At 31.9% G+C, this 26,940-nt stretch overlaps 2 protein-coding genes across 3 annotated transcripts; both read left to right on the top strand.

Annotated features, from left to right (window-relative positions):
* Positions 1-90: 90 nt before the first annotated feature.
* LOC143074078 (PX domain-containing protein kinase-like protein) lies at positions 91-26,940 on the top strand. Of its 2 annotated transcripts, XM_076249636.1 has the most exons (15): positions 91-294; positions 4,566-4,754; positions 5,108-5,204; positions 5,934-6,011; positions 6,795-6,868; positions 7,676-7,750; positions 9,804-10,047; positions 10,590-10,714; positions 11,523-11,640; positions 12,571-12,649; positions 20,619-20,745; positions 21,308-21,391; positions 22,478-22,577; positions 24,698-24,722; positions 26,562-26,700. In XM_076249636.1, the coding sequence occupies exons 1-14, from the start codon at positions 193-195 to the stop codon at positions 24,715-24,717; spliced, it is 1,512 nt and encodes a 503-aa protein (XP_076105751.1). In that variant the 5' UTR covers positions 91-192; the 3' UTR covers positions 24,718-24,722; positions 26,562-26,700. The 2 variants fall into 2 exon arrangements, with proteins under 2 accessions (XP_076105751.1, XP_076105743.1); XM_076249628.1 differs by lacking the exon at positions 24,698-24,722 and having other exon boundaries at positions 26,562-26,940.
* Positions 16,639-18,176, top strand: LOC143074104 (uncharacterized). Its single transcript, XM_076249655.1, has 2 exons — positions 16,639-17,416; positions 17,690-18,176. The coding sequence occupies exons 1-2, from the start codon at positions 16,778-16,780 to the stop codon at positions 18,029-18,031; spliced, it is 981 nt and encodes a 326-aa protein (XP_076105770.1). The 5' UTR covers positions 16,639-16,777; the 3' UTR covers positions 18,032-18,176.

Genomic DNA, 26,940 nt, shown 5'->3' with positions numbered 1-26,940 from the left:
GTGTCATTAATGACAATTACACTTTTAACTTTCTAGGATTTTTTATGACACCGGAAATATTTAATATCATGTCCGGTATCGATAATACATTATTATGAAAATTTTCCACCCACTCCCACTGACCATGTAAACAACTAAATTATATCCTGTTATTCGATATTTATGAGTTGACAGTTGTTACAATTTGAATCAATGGCTGTTTTTGAAAAGAAATTGTCACAGAAATTGTCTATCGATGACACTGTTGCGTTAACATGTGTAATTGAAGCTGCACAAAAGTCAGCAGATCATATGGTTGGTTTTATACCTTTATACCTTTATCTTCTGGTCGTTACATAAGCCAAAGTCTTCTACTGACCCCTCATCTTGGATTGTCGTATATGATTTCTCTTCTCATCATAATATATTTATAAATAATATATTAAACTTATCAAAAATACTTATTTAGGTTTTATTAGCCAGAATTGGTAGCTACGACGTACCCATACAGGTGTGCCCAGTTGAAACACTCAACACGAACATATGAATTTATATGGATTCCAGTTTTCGCCATTTAATGCAGAATTAAAATTATTCAGAGTCTTTGTCGTCACCGTTAAATCTGACAGGTTATTCCACTGATCCACTACTCTAATTGAAAAAAGTATTTAGTCTATGTGTAGTCTTACACTGTATTTTAAAAAAATTTAATGAGTGACCTCTAGTATTATTAGATGGTGCTAAAGTAAATAGGCTCATCCAGTCGATGTCATCTATACCATGCAACGCTTTGTGGACTTGTATCATATCATTCCTATCCCTACGATATTCCAAGGTTGGCAAACCCAATGAATGTAGCCTTGTCTTCATAATTAAGATGACAAATATTTTTTACCAGTTTTGTGGCCCTTCTTTGTAAAAATATCAGTCAGGGGACTTACTGAAATACGTGATTTTTAAATCACTTATTTGAGTAGCAAATTCAAAGTTTTGACAGAAATAGTGATTTTGTAGTTTTACCAAAATTTTAAACACATAGGTTTAAATAATAACTTCATTAGTAAAACTTAAAAAAAAATGATTTTTTTGCTTCTTTTAAGTACAAAAATGTAGCAAGTTTTATGCCTTTGGTGCTATCATTTAGCTGCAAATTCTATTTTAGTTGAAAAAATGCTATAATAATGTATTTAAAGAATGATCTTCTTAACAGATTTTTCCCAGCAGTGGGAGTATTTTTCCTGTAAAGTTAAAGGTTTCATCTTTCAGATTATGTAATAAAATTCTACTGTTCGCGATAAAAATTTCACTGTTTGGGGGCGTTGAAATTAGTGGGGGTTATTAAAATAATAATACTTAAAGAAGTGATTTTTGGGAAGAAAATGGAGGTATGATACTTAAACAAGTGATTTTTGGGAAGAAAATGGAGGTATGATACTTAAACAAGTGATTTTTATGCCATTATCCTAGATTCAGTACAAGGTCATCACCTGAAGTGACCTGGTTATCCTAGACAACACAGATGTTGGTTCTGATAAGTTTAGAAACATAATTAGTCCCTGGATCATAAGTATTCTTTATTTAAAACTACATTAAAATTAAATCACTTCTTCTAGTGATTATTTTGTACTACTTAAATACGGGGGGCAAGTGATTATTAAAGAAAGACAACTCTTACTTCCAACCTTTATGGAAATAATGTTACTTGAATCAGTGATTTAGAAAATCACTCATTTAAGTAAGTCCCCTGCATATTCTAACAGCGGATGCACTATTGATTTATAAATAGTAAGAAACATATCTTGATCCGTGTAATCAAAAGAATGATGAATAAGAGATAACACTCAGAGTCTCTCTGCGCTTTGTTATAAATATCACTTATACATGTTTTTCAAATTCAAAATTAGACTCGAAAGTTACTCCCGGATCCTTTTCTTCATTCACTGTAGATAATGCAATAAATTTTCCGGATTAATCCAACATGGTATAACGATATTGTAGGTCACTGTCAGGATTAATATGCAATACTTTACATTTAGCAGCATTAAATTTTAATTTCCACATATTTGACCATTCACATAATCTATCCAAATTTTCCTGTAACTTACATCGCTCATAATCTGACGAGACTATAGAATAAACTCTACAATCATCAGCAAAAGCTTTCACTATGCTCTCTACTACATCAGGAAGGTCATTCATAAATGTTAAGAAAAGAACTGGTCCTAAAACACTTCCCTGAGGTACACCACTCACCACGTCTGACCATGTTGAAGTTGTGTTATTTATACGAACACATTGCTTACGCCCAAATAGAAAACATTTTATCCAATTCAAAATGCAGCCCTTTATTCCAAGTTATTCAAGTTTCAAAAATAAACGCTGATGTGGCACGGTATCAAACGTCTTGGAAAAATCAAGGAAAATCAAGTCCAGTGGAACCCCACTATCAATTAATTCTGACCACTCATCCAAAACCTCTAGGAGTTGAGTAACACATGATCTACCGGAATGGAAGCCATATTGACTACTAGTAAATTATACCTTTACTCATTTAAGACTGAAAGAATAGAGATAGAATATCATATCACATTTATGACATTGTGAACTGATTATACATGGGTAATATAAGAACAAGGAGATGTGGCATGACGTAGGGATCTCTATGACCTTACCATTGTGCACCACATCATAATTAACTTTATATCCCATCATTTTCCTCCACTATGGTCATAAAGAGAGGTGTCTGTACTGATGAAGAGGAAATAAAATGTTGATTTCATGATGAGTTTAACATAAATATCGCTTTCTAGTTGCTAAACATAACCACTATGCAGGAAACACACTTTATAACAAGCTTCATATGCACATGATGCATTTGACATGTTCATGTTCAAGTACAAAAAACTTAATACAAAAATTGCTAACATGTTACATGAAAATAAGTCTTCAACACCCACATGAAAGGTGTAGTTAAATTTGTTTCTGTTTTGCTAGCTACCACAACTTTTATTGCATTTAGAATAAATTGCTTGAAATTCGTCTTGTTTAACTATATACATGTACAAACGTTCGTCCAGATTACTGTCTTGATGGTCTGGGAATATCAGGCCTGCTTACCACTTAAAGGTAGACACATCTGACAGAAGAATACATTGATCAAGTTCAGACCATTAACTGCATTTATTATTTTTTGGCAAATGCTAATGACAATTAAGGTTAAGGTTAAACTATAACAAATGTATAATAAATTGATATACAAAGAAAATAATTTTTAAGAAGTTGAAGATATGCTTTCATTGATTACTTATTCGCTTCTGTCTTTGAAATAAGTATCAGAATAGACCCCTTATGGTTAGAATATCATTATTTCATACTAAGGCAGCAACCATTTGATTTTCTGGGGGGGGGGCTATGGGTTTTTTTTTTGTACAAACTTTTTTTTTCGCCTGTGGCGAAAAACAATCTTTTTTTTTCGCGACAAGTCGAAAACAATTTTTTCTTTCAATTTTAGCATTACATATAGTGGCAGCTGGGGGTGAAACAAACAATTTTTTTTTCTCAGAATCAAAAACAAATTATTTTTTTCTCCAAAAACTGGAAACAAACTTTTTTTTCCAAAAAAAACCATAGCCCCCCCAGAAAATCAAATGGTTGCTGCCTAAATGACATAAGAACAAGTCATATTGGTCAAATTGAATCACATTATAAGTGTTATCTTTATGTAAATACTGAAATTTTAATAACTGTTACATGTTGCTTTAGTTGGAAGAAGTTATGCCTCATACTTCAGAATAGACCACTTTTTGAGTTATGTCCTTCACTGGAAAATTTTGACAATTATGCACGCTTTTATGACGACATTTACCCTGTCTACCAGATAGAGGGGATTGCCTGTATCCCTGTACTATAAAAGTTCATCAAGTGTTTTCCTGATATTCATTATACAGGATAAACTAGAAAATTCGTAGAAATAATTTGTCAATTTAGCATTATATTTTTTTAACTGCTTGCTCAACATCGGAAGGAAGTGACAATCTCCTTAAATGTATGAATGATGGCCACTAAAGCCAAAGTTATTGAAAAGAATGCAACAAATTCAAAAGTGGTCTATTCATTCATCATGTTCATAGTAAATATGATTAATTTGATACATCCAGTTTCATAATTTTTTAATTTCAACTTTTGCCCTCCCCAATTCCATATTTTACATACAAAAAAAGAGTAAGAAATTTGTTGTTGATACATATACTATGAAAATTTGCTACAAGTTTGTTTTACTTTATGATGTAAATTCTGATTTTAATTTCAGAGTCCTCTACCTGCATCAATATGTGTTTACAAAACTTTGAAATATTAAAAGTACATGATAGGGCATTAAATGTGAATAATGTTTTTTTGCCAGGCAACGCTAGCACTATAAAAAAAAATCCTAAAATTTACAATCGTCTATGACAAAAGTCTAGGAAGATCAAGGATCCGCAAATCCTAAACAGGTTTCAACAGCTCTGTGTATGTCTTTTACATATCCCATTTTTCAATACATGAAATTTGTGTAGGACTACAATTTTATGTCCTTGCGTTTTTAGGTATACAGTGTAAGAATTCAATATGGACCAAAACCTGAGAATAGTTGGACATTGCAGAAACGTTACAGTGATTTTGTAGCATTAGATACAGAGCTCAAAATAGCAAATATTGATGTACAACTGCCACCCAAAAAAGTCTTTGGAAATTTTGATAGAGAATTTGTAGCTGAAAGACAACAAGGTCTTCAGGTATGTCAAAATATATTTTTATAAATTATTTTTATTTGACAGATGGTAATTTTGTCTCTGAAACTGACAGCAGGGTCAGATACTTGTGTACCTCCTATAACAACAGAGTAGCAAGTAAAATATTGTGAACTTAAGCCATCTATGACCAATCTAAGATAAAAAGCATATAAATGGTACAAGGATCAGGTTTAAAAAAAGGAAATACAGGAAAATCATTGGAAAGAAATTTTCAGATAAAACCTAAAACCAAAAATGTTATGTTATTTCACTTTTTCTGATGGAAATCTTCTTAATTTTTTGGCAGATTTTTTTTTTAGTTGAAATGAATGATAATTAGTTCATTATATTTTCAGAAATATATTGATACCATTCTTGGTCATCCTTTACTTGCTAACAGTCAAGCTGTGAAGAAATTCCTGAGTCCAGACAATTATACTATAAACCAGACAGGTCAGTGTATGTTTGATTTACAAGTTTTCATATAAAATTCTCTTTGGAAGAGTATGCTTTTAATAAGGAATAAGGTCATGTTTAAAATTTGAAGAAATCAATGAATTGGTTTTATTGATCTAGATTAGATTTCCAATACTGTGGATTCATTTATTTTCGTGGGTATCAATTTTCGTGGATTGCTGAAATTTTGCATATTCGTGGCTATTTAATTTCGTGGTTTTGCCAATCTCTGTATACAAAACCTATTTAATAAGTGTATTCGTTGAACATTTGAATTCGTGGTTCACCTGTACCCACGAAAACCACGAAAATTGGTATCCAATGAATAATAATGAATCCACAGTAGTCAATCAGGCAAGCTAATTTTTTTTATATGAAGCTTTTTATCACTTAATATTGCTATCATCTCGAACATGCATGAAATATTTGCCACTTGACATTAAGCAACCAACAATCAATAATTTTAATATTGCTGTGGTACTAATTCTGATTTACACATTAGGCTTTTTTCTTTAATTTAACTAGAAACAATACCAAGTAGTTCTTGGCTTATAGGTGTCTATTACTTATTTTTATTTACACAAAAATGACCGTGGCTAGTTTTTGCAAATATGTTTTTTTTTAGGTTTATTGTAACTTTGTTAGATATTGTTGTGAGATGTGTAATAGTTTTATGATACTTGATCACTAGAGTATTGTTAATGCTCTTTGGTGTTTTTTTTTCAGAGATTGCATTGCAGCATATTTCTATGGTGTTTAGGTCTGAAAACAAATGGGATGTTATAGAATCTTTACCAGATATAGGTATATAATTTACATTTATCTGTCATTCTATTTGAATAAAAATGTTATTATATTTAAATCGATTTTAATTTTTATCACGTTATCTTACTGTTGATTTTTATTTGTAAATAATCAATTTGCTTTAGTCTAGAATTTTAGTTTATTAAAGGACCTTTTGTCTTTTTTTAAAATATGCTTTAAATTGTAAAAAATATTCAAGTTAGCTCTTGCCGCATTATAGCCTTTTTGTGCTAATGCGGCGTAAAGCAACCAACAATCAATCGATCAATCATTCTATTTGAAGAAGGTATGTGAATTTTTACCTGTTCCCTGAATAGGGTCTACTTTTGTGAAATATTCTTATATTTGCACTACCAAAAGAGACCCTGTTCATTACATTGTTTTGGATATTCTTATGATTACTTGAATTTCATACCTCATGGTTATTATGTAAAACTTAATATGACTGTTGAAGACACTGAGTCATCGTTCATCCATATGTGTTTATTTTTGGTTGTAGGTCTTTTCTCTCTTAGGCATTGATGGTTAATGTGGTTTGTTCTGAACAATATTTTTGTTATATAAATTTTTTATCTGCATTTCAGTTGTACTGCTATCCAAAAACAGGAGTTCTTGTTAAGCAACGGCCTGCTTGATTCAATATTTGTTTTTCTTCATTACAAATTATTAATTCTACATTTGTATTAATGAAATAACAGATAAAAAAAAAGTTGCTAAAATAAACTCTGAGAAAGATATAACATGCATAATAATTATAAAGTAAAGATATTATATAAATTTCAGGATGGAGGTTAAGAAAAGAATATATTTTAGTTAAACCAATAGATCAACCAAAAATTAAAGAAATTTTAACATGGGTAAGTTTTCTTTTTTTAAATAACTTTTACATTTTATTTTGATACTTACATGTCCGTGGTGGCATATTTAGAAATACAGTAACTCAGAAAGCCTTGTAAGGATTGACAGAAAAAAAGTGCTTGCCATTCAATGCAACATGATGAAATTCAAGAGAGAGAAAGTTAGCCTATTTAGAACAGAAATATGAAGATTTGTATTCCATCGCTGCTCCTGCCCACCAAAAGAGTGTTGCCATTGTCTATCTCTTCAGAAGAATGTGCGTCAAGAAATTAGTTTTCTTCTCTTACTTAAGTTTACCTCTACTAAATGTTATGAAAGTTATAAACAATGATTATAAACACAAATCAGGATATAATTTGGGTGATGTCACTTTTACTGTTCTAGAGTTATGTCTCTTTAAAATGGTATACAGGGGTATGCAACTGGGAGCAGAATCGGTGTCCAATTAACATATTCTCAATTTATTTTATACTGATTTCATTGACAGTTGATTTGTGAAGGGCTGTAAAAGGTACACTTTTGTATATAAATTTTAACATGAAAACATGTTCTCATTGTGAAAGTCCATACGGTTGCCTATAATTGCTTACATTCACTTCATTCGATGGAATTAGGTGGAAAGATGACTCATTCCCAACCATAACACATCTTCATATTTTTTTTATCTTGAAACAAGATTTTTCTGATTTATATTTAAATAAAAGTAGATGTGGGAATATACATCAATTATACTGACAGCAAACCAACAACACACACATATTAGTCATATGGTTCTATATGTAGTGATGGTTATGATTTTTTTTCAGTGTGATTATGGGCCTGACAAATTTATGCCAGAGAAGGAACTGGCAGCTGTGCTGAGGATTTTCCCATCCATACAAGTAAGTTCAACTTGTTTCAATTAATAATGATTCATGAATGTCTAATTTTGATGAAATACTGTAAATCAACTTATTTTTGCAAGCGATTTATTTTCATGACTTTTGCGAGTAGAAAACTATTGTGAATATAAATCGTCTTGAATGTGTAAAACTTGGATTATTCCATACTTAACTGCAAAAAGTAAATTTGAGAATCGCCAGGTAAATGGGCTAGAAAGGACTATACAAGAAATAAGGTATCCACAAAAATAAGGTTTACAGTAATGTTTTATTGGGCTCCTGACCTGCAGGACAAATCACACCCATTAATTGTAGTGAAACATTCATCTATAAATGCTTTTAAAAGATATTCTCTGAGACTATTAAGCTGAGAGAAAAAAAAAACGGTATACAAAAAAAAAAAAAGATGTAAAATGTGGATATTATTCTGCTATGTTATTTATAGCACCTGAAGGCAACTGATGCCTGTCCATTTTTTACTATCATTGACCTTCATCAGAGACAGATGATGCTGCAGTCACAAGTGGTTCCATACAAAAGTATACTCTGTGATACTAAGTCACTGTTGTCAGGCCCGTAGCCAGGAATTTTCAAGGGGGGGGGGGGGTTGAGGGGACTACTTGGACTGACGAACTCGACTTTAACAGTCACAATTCGAACAGAACGTTCACTTTAACAGTGCGTATTTGTTTTCAAAGGGAGGTTCGTCTGAACCCCCTGAACCCCCCTGGCTACGGGTATGGTTGTAAATCAATAAGAATCTGTCTAAAATAAATATATAGCAAACAATCATTAATGAATTTTTTGAGGGTGCTCTAAAAGCCTGAAAGATATACTCCTGAAAAGGCGATTTTTTATTTCAACCTGAAAAGCCAGACGTTTAATTGTAACAGACCTACATATAGTTTCTACGCATGGACCTGCTCAGCTTACTTAGAACTATCTCCAACACAATCACTCAATACAAATATTGAAAACAAATATACATGAAAATGGTTTGAAGAAATGCAAATATATATTACCTCAAAACATGTTAATTCTGTAGACAGCGGTTTTTGGCAGTAGTAAGAATTCAATGAACTTGTGGGAAAACATGACCTGCATCAGAAACAATATTGTTGGAAGAAACACATAAACGTAACTTTCTATATATTGTAACGTCACCTTGTTGTGACGTATTGACTTGAGAACTTGAATAGAGATACATACATGCCAGACACCTTTGTTATTGTTAGCCTTATACAGTGTTCTCCCCAGGATTTTTGGATAGCGCACGTTTAAAAAATACGCAAATCATTTATGACCAAAGGCTGGAGTAATAGAGTTAATTAACAAATGTCTGCTTGTCCCTCAAAAGTCTCATAAGTCTGTGATCATTAAGTTCTGATCTCTTAATTAATTAAAACACAAGAATCATGCACATCGATTAAATCCAATCATCAAGGTTAACCTCAAAAGGTAAATCGATCACGTGGTGTAAACAATCTTCGTTGTCAGAACTGGATTGAACTGGTTTGAACTGGTCAATTTGCATCTGAAATTTAATACCCAACGAAAAGGTTTACCGATTTATGATTTTTTTTTACCGAAAATTTTAGTACCACGGTGAAAAATTATACATCGCGGCAAGAACGATACCACCACGGTAGAAAATTAAACATCGTGGGCCCGCGGTCCTTTAAGGGCCTGGGGAGAACACTGGGCCTTATAGTTGCCCGATTTACCCACTTCACGATAGATATGTTGGAACCAACAGGACAATTCAACCAGGAAAGACATATGATCCATCACCCGTTCTGTATGAACACTGGACCAAAAAAACAAATTATTCATCACATGTGCTGTCGTAACATGGAAAAACTTGCCTTAATTAACCCATAAATAAATATTGAACCAATGATATCTTTATAAAGGTAATAACTAAGGAGGAATGTTTGGTCATTATTGAGGCAGCGACACATTTTGAAAATTCAGTGATCACTTTAAAATACATGTATTAACAATACCTTTGTGACACAAATGAGTTTAATTATAATTCTTTTCTATATTTCAGCATCCAAATATTTATCCTGTGACCTTTGCTACTGCCAATGAAAGTGGAGGACTTTTAATACAAAGTTTTTGTGAAAAAGGAACACTTAGAGACCTTATTTGTAAATGTAAACCAAAGATTCATTATTTGAAAAAATATGGCAATCCAAAATCTTACTCAATATTAGAACCAGTGGCAATTAAAACATTTGGAAAACAGATACTTCTGACATTAAAATATTTACAAGAAAAATGCATTCCTTATGGTAAGTAAGCACTAGTATATACAAAAGCATTTTTTGCATTGCAATTGATAAGTGAAAATTGTTATGCCCCACTGTAACTAAGGGATTATTAAGTTTTACCCATGTCTGTTCCTCTGTATGTATAACCCAACATTGGTTTCTGTTCTTTAACGTTAGTTTGCCTCTATAAAAGGTTATGAAACAATGTTATACACAATGCTGACTACCACAAAGCACAAATCCAGTTTGAATTTTGGTGCCATCACTTTTACTGTTCTAGAGTTATGCCCCTTAACCAATGGAAAAATCGCTGAATTTGTTCTTTCTTTATATAAATTTATTTAAGGAAAGTTTGATAGCTATGTTGTCTTTCAAACAAAAACTGACATAATAGGTAAAAATGTCAAAAATAGGGGTACATCAATCAACAATCTGTTATAATCTTAGCATTATTTTAATATTGTTATATGGACAATCAAATTACCAACAATCCTATAAATATGTTACTTGTTACATTATATTATATTTAATCTTAATGTAAAATCTTGAGAATTCTGTTGTAGGTCATTTACATGCTGGAAATATCATAGTTGAAGGTCAAGTGTGTAAATTTCTGGATCTTCAAAATTGGTTTCTAGGGTTACCATCATATTACAGACCATTTTTTGTACAGTTTAAGAAGATTCAGGTTTGTGATATAACTTGGATAGAAGAATGGGTTTTACTCTGTTTTGTTGGGTGGTAATATTATGCACTTGTATATATTTAAGGATTGTTTGTTTTCCCTGTGTAAAAAGTTGTTCTGACAGACACCAAGAATGACTGTTTTAAAACATTTTTAGTGCTTTTACCAATTATCATGATTATCTTCAAAACTAAAAAATATATGCTAAATTACTTATTTCACAGTACAGTAACTTGACATGAAAATATGATTATAATAATGCAATCAAGGCGTCATGTGCTGTGGACACATATTCTTGTTCCGGCAATTGCAACATTTTTACTTTAATAGATTGCTTTAAAAATAGTAATAGATTTTATACTGACAGAAACAGTATTCAGCGTAAAAAACTTTTCAGCATATATTAAAATGATGTCGTGTAATTGGGTGACAAATTGTATCTTGTAGTATGATTTTACCTTATAATGTTCTTTTGTTCAAATGTTATGGTATCTTTTTGCAAGAGAATATGAAACCAAAACGTTCAATGTATATGTCAGAATTTACAACTTATTTTAATAGTCTACTTTGAATTCATTATTATTTTTTGGATATAAATTATCATGGGTTTCTTGGGTACAGGTGAACCAGGGATTCAAAAGTTCTAGGAATTACAAATTTTCTATAGGCTATTTATGCACAGATTGCCATAACAATGGAATCAAATATCTATGAAAATGCAAATTTTCCTGCATCCATGAAAAATAGATAACCATGAAATTAAATGAATCCACAGTATTTATTATTGTATGAATGATGTTTTATTTTACAGACAACAGAATCCATTGATGTATATTGTTTTGGACAGTTGTTGTATGAGATGACTTTCGGTTCTCAGCTATATGCTGCCACTTGTGATACTTTCCCGCCGTCCTGCCCTCCACAGATTAGTAAGTCCTCAACTCATCAGCATCTGTATTTAAGAATGATTTCATATTTGGTCTAAACTTTATTATGATTTTTTAAACTGAAATTGATTTTCAGATATGCTAGGCACTGTAAATTCTTATAAATTTCCTTATACTTACTTTTTTTTTTTTTCGTTATGTCTTATTTATAAAAAAAAAAAGAAGATATGGTATGATTGCCAATGTGACAACTCTCCACAAGAGACCAATTTACACAAAAATTAACAAATATAGGTCACCATACGGCCTTCAACCATGAGCAAAGTCCATACCAAATAGTCAGCTATAAAAGACCCCAAAATGACACTGTAAAACAATTCAAACGAGAAAACTAAAAAACTTATATTTTTTATAAAGGATTGATATTAAATTTGGTTGGAAACTTAATATAATCATGAGTTGAACCATGTTAGCAATTTTCAGATCAGCATGGCATATTTTTTATGTTTGACATGAGTTTAAATTTTAATTGACCATGCATGTGAGCATGGAATCTATTCTCAATGTTTGTTAATGAGGGAGGTACAATGTATACTAAGCATGACGTTTTATAAAAATTAGAAGATGATTGCCAATGAGACAACTCTCCACAAGAAACCAAATAACACAAAAATTAACAACTATAGGTCACCATACAGCCTCCAACAATAAGCAAAGTCCAAACCACATAGTCAGCTGTTAAAGGCCTTTAAATATAAAACAACTAAAAAACACACAAGAGTGAACGTAGATGGATACTTAAACATCCCCACAACAAAAAGACACTAAGTACAGATCTCAGAGTTCAAAGCCAATAACAATCAATAAAAAAGTTCATGTATCTAAGACTAAAACATTGTTCATTTTTGTTCATGTCACCTCCAAACAGAAAAAAAAGATAACCTTGATACAAATTTTCTATATTTTTTTTAGGGTCTGTTTTGGAGTCTATTTTAACCTCTGAGGCCTGTAAAAATGGTTTACCAACGGTAGCAGATTTACTGTCTCATCCGTAAGTATAAATTTTACATTCTGTAGTTGTACATGCATGCAATGACATAAGTTATTGTAATAAATACCTATGTTTTGGCATCAGCCCTTGATATGTACAAGATGTAAATCATCTACCAGCATTAAGATCTCTGGCTATAAATATAAGAAGATATGGTATGATTGCAAATGAGACAACTCTCAACCAGACATCAAATGAAAAAGAAGTAAACAACTATAGGTCAACCTATAACTTCATCAATGTGCAAAAGCCAGACTGCAAATTCTGCTGTAAAAGGATGCGAAATGGCAAAGGTAGGTTCAGTAAGACCCCTTTTTGGCCCCAAAATATAGCATAAAATTGAGAATGGAAATGGGGAATGTGCCAAAGAGACAACAACCCGACCATAGAAAAAAAACAACAGCAGAAGGTCACCAACAGGTCTTCAATGTAGCGAGAAATTCCCGCACCCGGAGACGTCCTTCAGCTGGCCCCTAAACAAATATATACTAGTTCAGTGATAATGAACGCCATACTAATTTCCAAATTGTACACAAGAAACTAAAATTAAAATAATACAAGACTAACAAAGGCCAGAGGCTCCTGACTTGGGACAGGCGCAAAAATGCGGCGGGGTTAAACAGGTTTGTGAGATCTCAACCCTCCCCCTATACCTCTAGCCAATGTAGAAAAGTAAACGCATAACAATACGCACATTAAAATTCAGTCCAAGAGATGTCCGAGTCTGATGTCAGAAGATGTAACCAAAGAAAATAAACAAAATGACAATAATACATAGATAACAACAGACTACTAGCAGTTAAATGACATGCCAGCTCCAGACTTCAATTAAACTGCAGTTTTACAAAATGGTTAAAATGTAAACTTTTAGCTATTTATTGGAAAGTAGAATGCTTCTCCTACATAAATATGGGCTGTTTTTGACAATACAATGCACACATATCGGGTACTAGTATCATTAAATCATGCTAAATTACAGAAATCTTCACAATTTAAGCATTTCAGTTAAATTTTAGACGGTTTCCGTCTTAAATGAAAGTGGCCGCATTCGTGTTCATTCTTAATATTGAAATGTAATTTGTATTTGATAATAATACATAACATATAAAAAGGTTGAGGATGAACACGGATGCGGCCAATTTCTTTTTTGACAGAAACCATCTGAAAAGTGACATTTTTTGGCATATTTGATAGATTTTCATATTTAAGCTTGAATCAGAGCATTTTTAAGGTCTAAAGTAGTTAAAATCTTTCACATAAACTAATTGAATCAACTGAAATAGAAACTTAAGTGTTTAAAAAGTGTTCAAAATCTTTTGTTAGATGAACCTGAAATTTGAGACCAAAATCGGCCCTTACCAGACCTACTCCTTTAAAACAATAAAACTAACAGCCACCATTTTCTACATTTGAAAATGCCTGTACCAAGTGAGGAATATGACAGTTCTTGTCCATTCGTTTTTGATGTGTTTTGTTTTTTTATTTTGCCATGTGATTATGGACTTTCCGAATTGATTTTCCTCTGAGTTCAGTATTTTTGTGATTTCACTTTTTAGCTGCCTCTTATTTTCAAACATTCTGCTGAGGCAACTATAGTAATAGTTCCTGTATCTTTAATGTTTATGATGGGGATGATTCTTCACCACCACTAAGCCCCCATTGGTTGTAAAGAATTGCATGAATTTTCCAGTGAAATAAAAACCAATGATTTCATATGTGAAAAAATAGAGAATATCATATCGCTTTTTCAATATCGAATCCATATCAACCTGAGACACCAATATAATCCCAAGAGCTCTGCTGGAGGGATTACATTGGTTGAGGGTTGATATGGTGTTTGATATTGAAAAAGCCATATCATATACACTTTATTATATACATATACCTCAAGTTGATGTTTTTTATGTAACATGACGTCATACAGATAAGGAGGTTTGAAATGACGTCATACAGATTATAGGTTTGACATGACGTCATACAGATTAGGGATTTGAAAGCCTTTGCAAGAGTGACTGCAATCGATGATGTGACGTCATACAGATTAAAGGTGTGATAAAGCTTTTGCAACTGTGCTGATATCGATATCATCAATATCATCAGGGGTGGCTGATACAGCACGCTTGCCAATGATTGTATTACACGTAGAATTTATGTGTATTTACTACTAAGTATATAATAAATGTGGTTATTTCACTCCTCTGATGTAATACAACAATAGGCGTTGCCAAGATGTTGTCGACAAGGTCAAATCAAAATAAATTGTGGATGCATTGAAAAAAATATAGTTCCTTACATTTTCTACTTTTAATTCCACTAAAAAATTTAGTCAAAAAAATTGTCAATTTAACAAAAAGAATAATTAATAAAAAAAAAATCAACTTGTAACCAAACAACACTGATAATTAACTCATGCGCTAGACGCATTCTTGAATTTAAGTGTTGTTTGGTCACTCATTTAATATTTTTTCTCTATTTGAATTCTTTTATTAGATATTCTTTAATTATTAAGGATGAATCATCAGTTTTTAACATTAGACTGAAGTTGATAGATATTTCAAATGTGTGGAATTCTAAATTTATTTTAAGATGTTTTTTTCTGCATTGAACATCACAAAAATGATATTTGTATTCACTACGAAATATCAAAGTGCCAATATTTGAATTATTAAAAAATGAAAAAAAGGTGAATGAAATAAAAATAGAATTATTATTAATTTCTTAAATCACAAATTAATTATTCTGTAACATTAAATTGCCTGCAAATAAGACATTATTTTTTATTAATTCAAGCAATAATTGATTAATCATGAACTAATTAATTTATTCACAAAGATCAAAAGATTTCTCCAGATGTGGTGATTACAGTTAAAATGAGTGATAATTAGTAATTGGTAGTCATGATTAAAGAATCATGTAATCATTGATTGTTTGATTAATCATAAAGATAGATAATTTATCTGAATGGTGAATACAGTTTAGTTATAATTAGGTGAACACATTTGACCTTAATGATCAGATTATTACCATTGAAATGTTTAATCACAAAGATCAAAAGAATAATTACAGAATAACAGAAGAATGATTATGCATGATTATTTTTTATACATTTTACTAATTATTATACATCAATTAACAAAAAGAAACAAATTTTATAATATCTAATTTTATTATTCAAACTATCTTTCAAAAATATTTATTATTTTATTTATTTACATTTACTTTTTAAATTAAAATCAGAAAAATAAATGTTTTTTTAAATATTGTTATTAATGAAGTGGGTTAGAAAAAAGGTTGGAAACACTGATCCAAATAATTTTAGTATACAACATCTGAAATGTGATATAATTTGCTTTGTAAACCAGGTTTCTTTTTTGAGAAATATTGTAAAACCCAAATGATAATTAACTTTGTCAGTTCTCAAATAGTCATTATCTAAAAGTTGCTAGTATTTATTTTTGAATATTTTGCAAAAAAATCCTAAATGATGATTTTGCACTGTAAATTGAACTCATATTTTGGATATTATAGTACACACAGGTCATTGTTATTCATTTAATTTGGAAGAGTGGTTTAACCATGTTTAATATAAGTCTTAAAAATATTTTCATGCATAAAAGTGATATTTTATAATCATTGAAATTCTTTGGAACAGGATACATGTATTTCATAAAAAGGTTAAAGTATGATGGATAGTTTTTGTAAATACTTTATGATATGTATAAGATGTAAGTTATGAAAATTATAATTCTTGATTAAAAGTTGTACAAATATTTTACTCAACATTAGTATTCATAATTTTAAGATTTATAATAATTGATAATCAAGATTTTTTTATTTTCAAATAATTGATTTTGATTGCCTATGATTAGAATAATAATCACAATGATACTTTGATGAGTCCAAGCTAGCTTATGTTAATCACACTGAACAACAGAAGCCAACTTTTTAGCCAATAGAAATGCATGAATACTGTTCATCATTACTTTCAACCAATGGAAATCCAGTGTTTGTAGGTTATCACATGTGACACCATATAAAAAAGTGTCACTTTTGACCCAAATCATTATTCACTTGTCAACTGCCAATTTCAATCAATCATTGTACTATTACTTATCAATCATTATAATCATGGCTGATTTCCTTGACTTCCTCTTGGCATCACCTACCAAGTCTCCACTACCCATTGAGATCACATCTACTACCACACTAGAGGACATCATAGCTGCCACCATTCAACCAGACACCCCTATCTCAGATGTCACAACTCAACCAGAACCAACTACTACTGCTGAGGCTACCACCACCAGCGAAGATGACGATGAGGCTTTAGCTGCTGCTATCCTTGAGGAAGCAACAGCTCTGGAGCCTGAGACAGAAACTCGCCTTGCTGACTCACTCTTTGATCTTCTTGGATCTCCACCACCAGAGCAACTACTCACCAACAACTCAGCAGTCCTAGAACTTCAGTCACTACTCAAGACAGAAGTCAAACAGCAAACCATACCACAGACTCTGATGAGCTTACTACACAAACCCAAGACCAGTGTATTCACCAGAGAGCAACAACTTCAACGCCAGTTTACCAAACTTGAAGTCAGCAACCCAACACAGGTGTCTCAGCTATCCAGCTTCTTCAAGTACCAGTCTGCTGTCATCGAGACAGAGCGTTACCAGTCACTTCACCAGAATGCTACCAAACCACACCTTCAACACTCCATCAACGACCACTTTGATGAGCAACTACACAAGGCTATAGATAGGGTTGAGGTAATATAATAATTCTTTGAATTTAAGAAGTCTCTTAAAATATTCAAAGGTTAAAAAGATATTTAGTTTTATATTTGGTCAACTGTAAAATATTCAAAGGTTAAAAAGATATTTAGTTTTATATTTGGTCAACTGTAAAATATTGAATTTAATAATTTATTTATTTAGATAAATTATAATGTTTAATATAATAAGTAAGTTTCTTGTGTATGAAATAATTGTATATTGTACAAATGTTTTGACATATTTACTTACTATCCTCTCCTTTTACAGGTCAGCGTCTCTAATCTCCAGCAGACAGTCAGCAACCAGATACCCACTACTACTACCAAGATGTCCACTACCAGACCCAGCACAGTCAGGTCTCGTCCACAGCTCTCACGCCGATCTGTCCAACTCATGGAAGAATGGTACCTCTGCAACGTAGACCACCCATACCCAGACTCAACCACCATCCAATCCTTTGCACTACAGGGTAACATCAGAGAAGAACAGGTCAAGAAGTGGTTTGCCAACAAACGTAACCGTTCACAGAACACTCACTCTCGTACAGCCATTACTTCTCGTAAGATGTCATCTCGCTACAACAGGAACTCCTACTACCAGCCTTACTGAATAACAATGATTTGAACTTTATGTACATATGTCCCAAGTGCTAAGAATAGTGTTGTGTATAAGTGCTATGCTTTATATTGTGTATTTTAAATTGCTATAATATTTGTTGTTTTAATTATATTGTGTATTTTATGATAAAGTGCTATATTGTTATTGAATTATTTCATGTGCTAATAAATGATAGATATTATATATACTTTCTTCTTATTATGATTATCAGAGTAAAAAACCCAACAACAACAACAAAACAAAACAACCCTCAAAAAATAAATATCCAACTCAACATCATACAACAGTAAAGATTGTAATAAACCAAAGAAATATGAGTTACCAGCTACAGTCAAATAGCAGTGAATTATGTAAAAACAAAAACCATAAGACTAACAAGATGAAATGCAAGTAACCAATTTAATGATTCACCTCCTAAAAACGAAAAAAAAATTATAGGTTACATTACATCATTGTGGTCATATGGTCCTCTAACTATAAATCCTCGGGATCATCTAACATCAAATCTTGGAACTGTGCGTGCATAATTTGTTCTTCCTTTGTTATTACATAGATAAATGACACTATAAACAGAAAATGCTTCAGTGTGATTGAATAAAAATTTCTTGCATATATATATATATATTAATTATTTATTAGATAAATGTAGAAGTAAAATTGCCCATAAAATTAAAAAAAGTTTTACTGCATTGAAAACAGAAGGATGAACTGAAAATGAGAAAAAAAGAATTGATGATATAATCAGTCAGGCTGTTCAATTGTACAAAAAAAAATATAAGTAGATTCCTATTTTATCATGCACAGAAACTTCCTAATTTAGGGTAACATTTGTGATTTGAGATTTAATGATTGTTGGTATTAAGACATCTCAATATGACTGCCCTTTATTCTTAGGCGTCAAACAGTTATTTTTTGGCTACTGTTATTGTCTAATTGGTTAAGATTTTACTGTTATTTGTCAGAGGTCTCAAATGATTATTGTTACCGTAATTTTTTGAAAAATATAATATGATTGATCATTCTTTTAAGTCAGTTGATTTATTTATCGTCATGCACCAAATATACTGTGAACATTGTTTTGGCAAGAATTTTTATTGTTCTTTATCAAGAAATTTCCCCCATTCTGACCATTGGATAAAACTGTCTGTATCTAAATATGTAGGACTCGGAACCCCGATGGTACTCCGAACTGCGATGGTCACGCTGAAGTGCGATGGTGTACGCTGAAGTGCGTTGGTTAACACGCTGAAGTGCGATGGTAACATTGTGACGTTAACTTGTTGATGTCTACGCTGAAGTGCGATGAAGGTTACGCTGAAGTGCGATGGCGGCTCTGTCAGTCTAACTATAAAGTTGACTTTAATGAAACTGTGTGATGGTTTATTCCAGCTAAATGCGATGGTCTGAAGTAAGAACTCTATTGAATGAGGTGTGGTGTAGTGGTTAGCGTTCTAGCTTCGCATTTGGGAGATCGGTTTCAATTTTTAGTCAGGTCTAATAAAAAATACATACAATTCTAATTTGCTAATCATCCGCTTAGCACGGAGAAGTATGGAGTCAGAAAAAATGGGCTAGATGGCATTAATTTAGTATACGCGATTCGAGTTGGAGGAAATGTCAAGTGCGCCAAAAAAAAAAAAAGGTTCAGCGTGTCGGTCTATATAGTGCTACGCAGGGTCCATCTTATTTTATCAAATATAACTTGTTCTCGTCATATCATAGCCGAGAAATTGCTCATAAGACACTCATTCATCCATTTATATAATATCGTAACAGTTTTTAACAAATAAAAGCCATCAAGTACATGTATATATGCTTGACTTATAACGAAACGTGACGCGAGTTCTGTGAAAACTTTAGAATAAGCTGATTTTCCGCTATTCCGCAGACTAACCTGTTGCAGAAGATTTATACTGTAAGAACAATACAATTAGACTTATATGTAGTGCGAGTTTTCTTACAAAGCAGAATTCATCTCAATAATAAAGCAAAATTATATCGACTCGATAAATCTGATTGCTTTTAATAAATTTTATTCTATTTAAAAAAAAAATCACATATAATTTAGTGAAACATACTTGAACCAAAGACCCAGACATTTTATTGGTCGTACAAAATGTGTGCGGCATAACACCGAACGCTAGATAACCAATCTGCAGACCAAGATCATCTTTTAGCCGATTTGTTCCTTATGATTTGTAGCATGACTTAGTTATAAATTATTTTGTAACCTCAACCTCTAATGCTCAAAACTGTTCTGGACTTGAATTGTTCGTTACTTTGTTTTTTTGTTTTTGTTTTTTTTTTATTCCTTTGTTCGCAATAAATCTTAATCTAAATAATCTTATCCACCTCCCTGCAAATCCGTGTTGTTTAGAAAACGTCAAAACAACTAAAAGTCCTGCTAAACCATCGCACTTCAGCGAAAGGACCATCGCACTTCGGCGTAGACCATCGCACTTCAGCGTGACCATCACACTTCAGCGTCCCCATCGCACCTCCGAGTCCTACAAATATACACTGGGTAAGGTCTCAAGTTGTAGTTGTAAGTGTATCTGACTTTCTTTTTCTCTTTCAGACTATTTTCAGATATAACCCTGCCACTAATGGACAAACCAATACTCAAAATACCAAGTAAATTGAAAGAATTCATCAGAACAGCAAAAGATGATGTGGAAAAGAGGCTACATGATGAACAAAAAGTGGTGTGTTTTATTAAAATTTTATTAAGGATACCGTAATTATTCTTCTTGTTCCTCTTCTTTACATACAGAAAAACATCAAATGATTCATCAACTGTTCAGTATGCAATCCAGCAAGCAACAAAATACCTTTATAAAAATATGGACAATGTGACAACTGTCCACTAAAATTCATATGACGTGGATGCAAGCAATTATAAGCAATCTTACAGCCTTCAACTATGAGAAAACCTATACAGTATAATTAGTGGCTATAAAAGGCCCCCCCCCTCCCCCCCAACATAAAAAACCATTTTAAACCTTCAACTTATTTAAGCTGTTATTGGACCATTTACACCTTGTCAGTACAAATGAAACAGTTTTATCTGTATTTCATTAAGAAAGAAGAAAGACAAAATGCAGAAGTTTTTTCCCCACAACTATAATCACATTTACTTCAATATGAAAAATGATATAGTATACTGTAATTAAAGATAAAATGTATTATAGAGTGCTATAGTGCTGTTTTCAAGGTTTGTATTCATATCATGAACTATGTTAAATGAACTGAATATTATTCTTTTAGATACATAAAATTAAGAGAATGTCCAAAGCTAAAGAATTCCATATGTCAGAGGAAGAAAAGAAGAGGAGAAGGAAGTCAAAGAAAGTAAGAAAATTTACAGAAACTATTATGTGCTTATTTTCATTTAGGTCGCACATTGCACAATGTATTTTGACAACATATTCAAAATGTGATAAAGTATGGAACATATTACGTTTACTTTTCTACATTGGCTAGAGGTATAGGGGGAGGGTTGAGATCTCACAAACATGTTTAACCCCGCCGCATTTTTGCGCCTGTCCCAAGTCAGGAGCCTCTGGCCTTTGTTAGTCTTGTATTATTTTAATTTTAGTTTCTTGTGTACAATTTGGAAATTAGTATGGCGTTCATTATCACTGAACTAGTATATATTTGTTTAGGGGCCAGTTGAAGGACGCCTCCGGGTGCGGGAATTTCTCGCTACATTGAAGACCTGTTGGTGACCTTCTGCTGTTGTTTTTTTCTATGGTCGGGTTGTTGTCTCTTTGGCACATTCCCCATTTCCATTCTCAATTTTATGTACTCTCATTTTGAAATTTGGGGGTTTTTTTGGCATTACAGCAGGTTTGTTTTTTTAAACTCACCAAAGTGTGGCTGTTTTGATATTTTATGAAATAGTTAGCATGGAAATTGCCAAAAATATCTGTTTTACAATAGATTTTCTCTGGTCTATCTCCATTTCAAAGTGTTAAGGCTGTGTCCATTTCTCCAAATCCTATGCTATTATATTTGAATGATATTCCATCATTACAGGATTTTTTTGTAGTACAGCTTTATCAAGTTTCATGTTTGATACTAAGACTTGTACTCCATAATTGTTTTGAATAAAACTATTTTCTAAGAAGCTTATATATGTTCAAACAACATAAATACTATGTTATCACCATATTTTGCATTTTGTTTAAGCTGAAATAATTATTTTACAGACTGGCATCAGAGTGTTTCGTTCATGTCCCCCAGTTGGATAATGAAATAATATCTCGTTGTTTTGTTGTATCAAATCTGAAAAAAAACTAACTTAAAAAATAGGAATAAAGGTATTTAAAACCAGTACACAATATTAGCTTTGCCTAAGGATTCCCTGTCCCTTCCCACTACAAAATAAAAAAAATCAACTCTATTTCTTATCCTTATTTCATTATATTTTATCAGAAAGCAATGGAAAATGGTCAACCAGAGTCATCATCAACAGCAGTGACATCTAGTGAGAATCCTACATCACCAGTATCACCCACTACTCCTGCTGCACCAGGTATGGCAACCATCTGTATACAACACAAAGTTTATAGTTCAAATAGTTTTTTCTGCCTTCTTCTTTTTTAGGGGCTTTATATTTGTTTTGTTTAAATTACTTTCTTACAAGGATTAAAACAACAAAGCAGGGAAGTTAAAAAAATAAGCTGTGTTTGTCACTAAGCTTGTCCAAGTCAAAGATGATTGGCATCTTGAAGCAAATGCAGAATTCATATAAAAGCCTTCTGTCACACAGTTCTAACACACAAGAATTTTATAATCTGACAAAAGTGCTACTGGGCTGTTGTATACTGTGGATTCATTATTATTTGTGGGATACCAATTTTCGTGGTTTTCATTGATACAGGTAAACCATGAATTTAAATGGTCAACGAATCACTAGTATGCCATCGGCTTGTATGCAAATTTGAAAAAAACATGAAATCAAATATCAAAGAAAATACAAGTTTTCCTCAGTCCATGAAAATTGATACCCCCATACATAAATGAATCTACAGTAAATAAGATAATGCATTATGAATTTTGATAAAGGGTGTACCAGAAAAAAATGTAGGGGGGGGGGGGTTGGTTGGTTGGGAGGCAGTTTTTATCAGCACCTGCCACCCAGACAATTGTAATTGCGAATTATAGGGCATTATAGTGTGAAAAGTTGCTCTGATACCCATCACCCATGTATTATTAATATAATGTGCCTTCCAACCCCCCCCCCCAACCCCCCATACATTTTTTTCTGGAATAGCCCTAAGTATCAGACGTCAATTTCATTCATACAAAACTCATTTAGATGAAACTCCTTAGTCTAACAAAAATTTATTCATAAGAATGTTTATGCCCGAATAGGTATACTCAGACATGGTGTTGATGAAGAATTTTTCAATTAGTTTTATAATAGAATCTCTTTTCTTAACACTTTTGTTTCTACTCAACAAAAGATGAAGTCGGCAAGACATATACATGTTACTTTCAGTTCATGACCAATGCACTGCCAATTTGTAGATAACCTTTTAAGAAATCCTATCCTCTCAACTCTTGCTAAGATAACAAAACAGTTGTATGGAAAAAATTGATTAAGTTATAGTCAGTCATTGTTTCTGATCTTGACCTCATTTTTATGCTCCAGTACTGGTAAAGTTAAATTTTCATGATGAGGTCTGTTTCTCTGCAATTGTATTGAAAAGTCAACAATGTTTGGTATGTGAATACCTGAAAATTTGTGAGGAAATTGTATATCTAATTGATGTGATACCACTTTTGATGTATACAATTTGACCTTGTCTTCATGAACGTGCTCCAGTAAACTGATAAATTTTTCAGAATGAAACTTTTCCTTAAAAAATGATATATGATAGGTAAACAATATTAAGTATGTAAATTGAATGCAAAGATATGTTTCTTTGACATATGTTATAACCTTGACCTCAATTTGAACTCCAGCAGTAATGAAGTTCAATATTTAGGATGAAGTCTGTTCTTCAGTAGCTATACATAGTAGATCAATAATGTTTATGTAGTTGATTTGATGTGAGGCGTACATTTCTATCTTACTTATCGATATATATCAAAGGGCTTAGACTTGATTTTTACACTCCATAGGTAAGGTTTTCAGGTTGGGGTATATTCATATTTAGTTATATATAATAGGTCAACAGTATGTGGTCTGGATTTGAGTAAGGATTATTTGTCTGTCCTATATATTTCATATGACCTTGACCTATTTTCTTTCTGCTTTGTCAAGGTAATCTCAGTTCATTACCCTTTAAAAAGAATTATGAAGCAAGACATTTGTGTGTCAACTCTTGTTTTGATTATTGATAATCTTTATTGCTATTTGGGTTAGTGATACATGTTTTAGAGTTGTTGATCGAAAACATTATTAATTTCTCCATGGATATTTTTGTGTGTGAGCTTTTAACATAATTGCAGACTTATTAAATCAATAATTTTATTCAATAACTGACATTTTAGTCTTTCCTTGAATAATATTATTTTGTTTAATTTTTGGAGTAAGTGTCTTTTAACTTAAACACTGCTAACCAGTTTTTATAATTCATGATTTTTTTTTTCAATATCTAATTGATAAATTGTTTGATTAAACATTACCGGTATTCATGTTTTCAGAATCATCAAAGAGCTCCTGATCTAGGTACAATGTCATATGCATGTTTTCATTATAACATCTATTAAACTTCATTGTTGTGTGCATCTATTCTCTCTGTATAGCTTTTAGTTTTTAATGGAGTGGGTTCTTTGACTTAATAACATTTGTTCTGCTCCTTTTTTACAAAGCTTAAAGCAAGAAGATTTTCTATGTGTAAAAGCAATTTTTATATCATATTATTTTACCCTAATTTTTATAGTTGTGCAAATTTTTATCCTATGATGATTAATGTTGCAGAGAAGTATACAACAAACTTATATGTTCAGAAACAACTTCTGGACTCACCAAATTAAAGTTCTACAACTCTCTCCTCCTTTATTATCAAGATTGATTTACAACAGAGTCTTCCTCATAGAGGTGAAGAAATGACTTTTTAATTTGGAATAAAGCAAAACATTTTTGAATTTGACATGCATTAGAAGAGTGCTATTAACTTAAGTTGGGACCAAATAGATTTTCCAAAACATCATAAACTTTTAATAGTTATTAAAAAATCATATGATATTGTTTTAGAATTGGAAATAGAAAATAAAACACATTTCATTATCCTGAATAAAGTTTGCACACTTCAAAAGTTAGAACTGTATACTGCTATGTAAGAAATTATTGCAAGGTTTTTATCAATGCAAAATGCAACTGGATGAGTTTCACAATAATAAGAAATTTTATTATGATATCTGATTCCTGAAATCACATAATTAATCTCATATTTTACTTGGTTCAATCAAAATTTCAATAACTTCAATCAAAATTGCCATAATTTCTGAATTGACAGTACTTGATGGAATATATGTATAATTATCAATTGCTTTAGCTAGGCTTTGATATCAGATTATATTTCAATTTGGTTCTCAAAATGTATACATTGTAGTGTTTTGATATACTAATAATAGATCTTGGAGAAACTAATATGTTTTAGAAGAGCACTATTAACATAACTTGGGACCAAATAGATGTTTCCTAAACATAACCAATTCTTCATTGATATCACAAATCATATGTTATTGTATTATATTAATTGAGTAAGAACAAAATAATTCTCCTTAAAATATATCTGCTCATCGTACAACTTTTAAAAGGTATGTGCAGATAATAAAAGTTTGTACTTATAACTTGGTTTGTACTTATAACTTGGTTTTCATCTCAGATTTGTTTCAAAAAAATGGAATAAAAAAAATTGAAATGAAACTGTCAGCTGAGAGTAGTAAGAATACATCTGTAAACAATAAATGTACATTGTAAGAAATGTAATATTTGTTTAAAGAGCGTTAGAAACAGCAGAAAAAACCGAGGCTTATAGAGCTTTTCTCTGAATTCGTAGTGGATATTTGACAATATACATATCTTCTTTTCATCCTGAAATAAACACATGGCACTTGAAGTTTTAGCTGTTTAAATTTTGTCTCCAATTTTTCATAGAAACAGACATAGTTTAAATGTAGACCATGAAGAAGACCCCAAAATGAACTGTTCCAAAAAATAAGTATCGACATTACTGCATTCTCTACATGGAAGTGGGTTAACAGGAGACTTTATTTGTACAAGTAAAAAAAATAAAAAATATTTGAGTACCTGTTATATGTATTACAGTTGGCTGATTGCAGGATCAACACTTTTATTTTGACTGCTTGATATAATCCCAAGACTGGTCATAGACACCATTTTAATGAAATCAAATGCATGTCTTAACAATTATAAATAGCATCATTTGATCAATCAAATTGTGGCAGTCAATTTTTTTTTAATTTGACATCTTTCATATAGATATCATATAACATCAGTATTAATCTTAAATTGTAATTTACCTATTTTCTTATTTTTCAGCTCCTCCAGCTGCCCCTCCAGCTCCCCCTGCCCCACCCCCTCCTGGTGCTCCACCACCACCTCCCCCTCCACCAGGTGCTCCAGCTCCCCCTCCTCCTCCCCCGCCAACATCTGGGCCAGCAGCACCCCCACCTCCAGCGTCAAATGAAAGAGGAGCTCTACTAGGATCGATACAAAATTTCAGTAAAGGTGGACTGAAGAAGGCAGTGACGGTAGATAAAAGTGCTCCAAAGGTTTAGGAGGAATACAGAATAATCAGTATTGAAGACATTAACTACAAAGTCTATTTATAGGTTGAATTTTAAATCCGTTAATTGACATTCATCAGAAACGTTGTTTTGTGCATTTATTTTTTAAGCTTTAATTTAATGTTGTTAAC

Source organism: Mytilus galloprovincialis, chromosome 1 (genome assembly GCF_965363235.1).
Source record: "Mytilus galloprovincialis chromosome 1, xbMytGall1.hap1.1, whole genome shotgun sequence".
Lineage (NCBI taxonomy): Eukaryota > Metazoa > Mollusca > Bivalvia > Mytilida > Mytilidae > Mytilus > Mytilus galloprovincialis.
Note: the sequence above shows the minus strand (reverse complement) of the source record. Positions and strands in the feature narration are given on the sequence as shown.